The sequence below is a fragment of the Corvus brachyrhynchos genome, unplaced genomic scaffold (assembly GCF_000691975.1).
Source record: "Corvus brachyrhynchos isolate BGI_N302 unplaced genomic scaffold, ASM69197v1 scaffold63, whole genome shotgun sequence".
Taxonomy (NCBI): domain Eukaryota; kingdom Metazoa; phylum Chordata; class Aves; order Passeriformes; family Corvidae; genus Corvus; species Corvus brachyrhynchos.
The window spans coordinates 583,762-589,599 of NW_008237227.1; the positions used below are offsets into that span (position 1 = coordinate 583,762).

At 53.3% G+C, this 5,838-nt stretch overlaps 1 protein-coding gene across 1 annotated transcript; it reads right to left on the minus strand.

The window, feature by feature from the left end:
- Positions 1–1,041: 1,041 nt before the first annotated feature.
- A4GNT (alpha-1,4-N-acetylglucosaminyltransferase) lies at positions 1,042–4,143 on the minus strand. Its single transcript, XM_008630046.2, has 3 exons — positions 4,027–4,143; positions 2,887–3,336; positions 1,042–1,937 (listed from the first exon to the last, which is right to left on the minus strand). Exons 1-3 carry the CDS (start codon positions 4,141–4,143, stop codon positions 1,326–1,328), a joined length of 1,179 nt encoding a protein of 392 aa, XP_008628268.1. The 3' UTR covers positions 1,042–1,325.
- Positions 4,144–5,838: the final 1,695 nt, after the last annotated feature.

Genomic DNA, 5,838 nt, shown 5'->3' on the forward strand with positions numbered 1-5,838 from the left:
CTCCATCCCCTCAGTGCTGGGAGGTCAAAGGTGTGGAGGAAAATCCCTAGGCAGGAAAACCCTGCTCTAAGAGAGAGTGGACCAAAGCTAAACCAGAGTGCACAGCACCAGAGCATGAAACTCATGGCTGGGGCTGAGCCATGAGAGTGTCACCCTAGGCAAGGGAGAGGAAAAATATTCCCTCATGCCATGTTCCTGCTCCAACAATCCCCAGCACTCAGCTTGGCACCACCTGGCCTTACAGTGGAGTGACTTTGGAGGAACACAGGGCAGGAAGGAGCCCCTTGTCCGGACACAGGAGCACATAAACCCCATGTGCAGAGGGCTCCCTTCTCCTGCTGACCCCCAAATTGCGAGCTGCAGGTGGCTCAGCAGCTGCTGTGTTTGCAGGAGATAGCATTGTGCACATGGCAAACATTGGATGACGGAGGCTGATCCCCACCTTTCTGCTCCCGACTAAAAACAAGCTGGGCTTCTCTTTAGGGAATTGGGTGGATTGGCATTATCCTGGGAAAGGGAGTATCTGGAAGGGGATTGCTCACTGGGAGCCCTGTTGGGATTAAACAGGACGTTTTCACAGCTGGACATGGGTGACCACCTCATGTCAGTTGAAATCCATTTATTTAAAAGGGATTTGGGAACCTGGAGGGCCATCCCTATCCATCCTTGGTGTCTCAGCACCCCCTTTCCAGGCACATTTCTACAGCCAGGATTGACCTGGCTGAGGATGGGGCAGCGCAGCTGCGTCCTGGCAAAAGCCAACGTAGAAGTGTGAGAGCACAAACATTTGGAAAATGTGACTCATTTTTCAGGGAGAAACGAGCTCAGAGGAGTGGTTGTTTACAAACTCTTTTATTTTCACTCACACTAAAGTCCCTCTCAAAAACGTAGGGTGTAAAGTCCACGTGAGGAAAACACCAGGAAAAGACGCTGGTTTGGGCTTCTCTTTTGCCCCAGAGGCTCCAGTCCAAAGCCTGTTGTGCTTCCAACTTTTCTGATGTGGGAAGCTGCCAGCAGTGCCAGGAGGAGCAGAGACAACATTCCTCCTGGGAGGCCATGCCATTCCCTTGGAGAAGCTCATGAAAAGGCTCAAAGTCTGTCGGATTTGGGAAGGTTTGGTTCATGAGCACCTACCAGGAAACAGAATCGAGGCAAAGGTGTCCTTGGAGGCTACGTCCAGTGGATACCCACCACCATTCTCAGCATCCCAAGGGAGTAGGAATGGTGCTTATGGAAAGTTCTTTCTTTCTCCTACAAAGCCGGATACCGACGGAGTGGGGATTGTGTTTGGCTGGAAGCATCACCCCTCTCCTCCTTGTTCCACGTCACTCAATGTCCTCAGGGCCTGGGAGATCCCTGTGCTTGGCATTCTGGATCAGGTCCTGGTAGGTGGTGGGGCAATAGGTTTTGTAGAGCTTCTCAGCCAGGGTGTTGCTGCCGGCCACCACCACCTTGCGGTTGCGGTTCATGAAGTTCCACAGGTGCAGCGCATAGGAGTGGTTGAAATTGGGGCTTTTATCCCACACCTGGTAGTACCGGCTCCAGGCTGGGTACGGGATGGGGTAGAAACGCTGGGGGTTGAGGAAGGAGATGTTCTGGCAGCTGTGGTCCTCGGTGCCTTGGAAATCTGTGAGGTTGCAGAGCGTTTTGAGCATCCTTGTCATCAAAAATGGACCCTGGTTGCCCCAGATGTTCCCGTTGTACTTGAGAACAAAGTTCTCCATGCAGTCCCAGATGAACTTGTGGCGGGCAGGGAAGCCGAAGATCCCGTTGCTGGAGAAGCGCGACTTCTGCGCCGCCAGGAAGCTCTCCTGGGGGATGGGCCGGATGGAGATGACATCCGTGTCCATGTAGATGCCCCCGTACTTCCAGATGAGCGCCAGTCTGCTGGCATCCGAGCTGATGTGCACCCAGTTCTTCTCCTGCTCCGGGACTACCTGTGGAGAGGGAAAGGTGAGATGTGCTGCCGTGGGCGGGGAATGGATCCAGTCCATCCACGGGGCTGCAAATGGCACCATAAACCTGCACCTGCACGGCTGCAAACGTCGCTGACAGCCTTTGCTGCCTCCAGCCGCTGGATTTTACTGGGATAAGATAAGGAGCTGGAGCAGAGCAACGCTTTGTTCTCATTAGGAATGCAGGAACATTTCCCAGGTGGTTTGATGGCACCTACAGTGTTAACCCAATGCCACCATGAGTCATGCCCTGCTATTTCAGTGGGACACAACCCACTTAACACACTCCCGGATCCCTCCCAGCTCTTTGAACCAGGCTGGAGGCTTTTCATCGGCATTTGTTGGCATTTGGAGGCTTTTCATCGGCATTTGTTGGCATTTGGAGTCACTTTTTCTCCGGAGAAGAAAGAGTTGGGAGGAAATCTGCCTGCCCTGCCCAAGCAATTTGACCAAAGCTACTTGTGGGCAGTTTGCCAGGAATTTTTCCCAGGGTGGAGCTCACCAGATCCCTCCTTGGCTTTGCATGTTGCTGTTATAGAACCTGAAATCTCTCCCCTATCTCTTATCTCCTGCAGGCTCCGGCAGAGTGAGGCAGCTCTATCAAGTGCTCAGGCAGCACATTTTGTTCAACCAGCTTCTGTTGGGGAACATTATTAAGGCTGTTTTCTCAAAACACGTCTGCAATCTATTTTTACCGGTGTTTCTTTTGCCAAAAAATCCGATTCTTCAGATAAGGGGGAAAACGCCGATCATGTATTCCATAAACAGAGAGATGAATACACCGCAAAATGAGGCCAAAATGAATCTATTCCCAACCAAAACAATAAAAGTCACTAATTTCACGCAGTCCTGCGTTCCTCGTTCCTTTTAAAGCCTTTTCCCACCGCTATCTGTAACTCTTTTCCTGTTTTCCACTTGTTTTAACACTCACCTGATTGTACCACTGGAGCAGAGGGGTCTCCTGGAAGATGGTTTCCATCTGGAGAGGGAAGATGAAGACATTCTTCATAGAAGACAAGAGGGAGAAGGCTGCGTAGCTGGTGTTCAGGTCCAAGGCTGTCTCGTTGGTGAGTCCCCTCATGAAGAGGATGATGGGCCTGTCCTGGTAAATCCGGGCTGCAGATTCCACGGAGCATGACACCAGCGGGGGTGGCTCCAGGCGCTCCGTTGTCTCCAGGAAAATGATGCTTTTACCAAGGTTCAGCACCTGCTCAGGTGTCAGGTAGTGCTGGGCCATGGGCAAGTAGGAGAAGACGCAGCTGGACAAGAGGGAGATCTCGTACAAAATGCCCGAGACAAAGCAGAAACAGAGGCATATCTGGATTTTCCTCAACATTCTTGCTTTCCTGGAGCGTTTGGGGGCATGCCTCCGACATGGATGCTGAGGAGACACAAGGAACAGCAAAAGGAGGAGCCAGTTATTACTCAGCAGGACTAGGAAATGGAGGGACGTGGCTTAGGACAGTGAAAGGTGAAGGCAGTTTGGTGACAAGCCTGGTGACAATCCCTCTAAGGGTACAGAGAGCTCTTCCCCCTGGGATGAAGATCTGGAGTCCCACCTCCTTGGCCCCAGCCAGGCAGGGGGAACCAGGAGAGGTGTTGGAGAAGGGATGGGCAGCTGTGTCCCGTGGTGCAGGCATGGGCTTGGCAGAGAGGGCAGGACTCAGGGAGAGCACGTGAGAAGGGTCACCATGCCAAGGGAAGGAGCCCCAAGCCCATGCCTGGGGCAGGCTGGTGTGGGAAACTGTTCCCAAGCACTGCAGTGCCATTCCAACACCTGCTTGTCCCAGGGAATCTGTGGAGCCAAATGTACCCACGGAATGAAGCGTCCAAGGGGAACATGAGTGTCACCAGGGGGAAGGATGTGATTACAGCTCGGGGTGTGTCACCCCGAGCTAAAACATCAGCATGCCAAAGGCTTTTTCCCAATCCATCCCTTCTGCTCACACTTCAGCCCTGAGGGATGTGAGGGATTTGTGGCCTGCAGGGATGGAGTCTTGTGATGGACCAGAGAGAAGCAGATGAGGATAGGAAGTGGATGGTTTCATACAAGGAAGGAATTAGGACGTACCCGGATTATAGTCCTGACAAATCTACATCTCCAGCTCCTTTTCCTGCCCTGGCGGTGGCAGTGGGACTCCTGCAAAGCCCAGCTCCCTGGTGAGGACACCCAAACCGTCTGGACCATGCAAAGGGATTTCTGGAGGTAGGAGAATGGTGCACGGGGGGAAACCAGCTCTGCTGCCAGCTCAACCTCAGTCCCAGAAAAGGTGTGGGATCCACCTAAAAGGACAAAGAAGGGACACGTTTTGTGAGACCCATCTCGTGCCTGGCACAGCTCCCCCCTCCCGATCCCAGCAGGACATGAGGCCATACAGCCACGGGGAGTTCCTGCTAGCGAGAGGCAGGATGGAATCGGATCTGCGCTGCACTGCCTGGTGACACAAGGAAATTCCCTCCTGAAATGCCACCTGGTTGCACCTGAGTAGCTCTGCAGGGACCAGGAGCCAGGGTCCAGTGGAGGGGACACACCTGGAATGACAACCCAAAGTCCAAGAGGCCCTAAAAGTGTCCAGACCTTGAGTTATTGAAGGGAATGGCAGGAAACACAGCTCTGTGTGCTGGGATAATTATTGAGCCTCATTCCATGTCACCCTTCCAGAATACAGATAAGTCCGGAGCGGAGAAAACCCCATGGAAATTCCCTGCCAGTGCTGAGCTTGTGCTTGGAGCTGTGGCAGCTCCCAATCCATTTCTCAGAGCTGGATCTCATCAAATTAAATATTAAAGCAGTGACTGTTCCCATCAGTGCTGCTTCCTGTGCTGCATGACAGATTTTGTTGTTTTCTATTCCAGCTGCACAGGGTTTCTCATCACATCCCGGGTTCCCAGGGCAGCACGGGAGTTTGGGAAGAAATTCTTGGGTGTGAGGGTGGGGAGGCCCTGGCACAGGGTGCCCAGAGAAGCTGTGGCTGCCCCATCCCTGGCGGTGCTCAAGGCCAGATTGGAGCAACCTGGGCTAGTGGAAGGTGTCCCTGCCCATGGCAGGGGTGGCACTGGATGAGCTTTAAGCTCCCCTCCAACCCAAACCTTTCTGGGGTTCCATATAATTCCATGTTAATTTTTCCAATCCCATTCCCAGTTTCTCTCGTTGTCCCAGCAATCTGCACTCTGCTGTGAGTGGCAGCCCTCTGGACCTCCCTGCAGATATGGAACTTGAACAGAAGACAGGGAATGGAGAGCAAATATCCGTTTGGAAAGGCCATGTTCCCGAGCCTGCAGATAAGGCAGCCCGTGCATGTTCCAGCCCAGCCCAGCCCCACGGGGCTCGGGAGACACCAGCACTGGCACTAAAATAAACTGCAGTGCTCAATCTCCAAATTTCCTCCCGCCTTTCCCACCTGCCTCATTCTCAGACAGGTCCAGCTAATTTACTCAGGTCGTTTGAAAAGAAAACAGGAAGAAAACGTTGCTCCCTGGCAGCTCCATCACAAACTCAGCTTGGCCACATTTGCAGGCTTCTGGCTGTTGGGTTTTTTTCCAGCCCAGAATGGTTTGGGGTGGAAGGGACCTTAGAGCTCATTTTGCTCCAACCCCCTTCTGCTGGAGTTCACACCCCTCAGGCTCCAGGGCCAGGAAAGCTCAGGGGGATCCCTCCAACCTGACCCGGGTCCTCCCAATCCTTTGGGGCATCCAATGGTGCTCCTGTACCGTTAAGGCAAGGACACCTTCCACTAGCCTGGATTGCTCCAAGCCCCATCCAAGCTGGCTGGGAACACTTCCTGGGATCCAGAGGCAGCTTCTCTGGGCACCCTGTGCCAGGGCCTCCCCACCCTCACAGGGAGGAATTCCTTCCCGATATCCCATCTAACGCCTGGCAGTT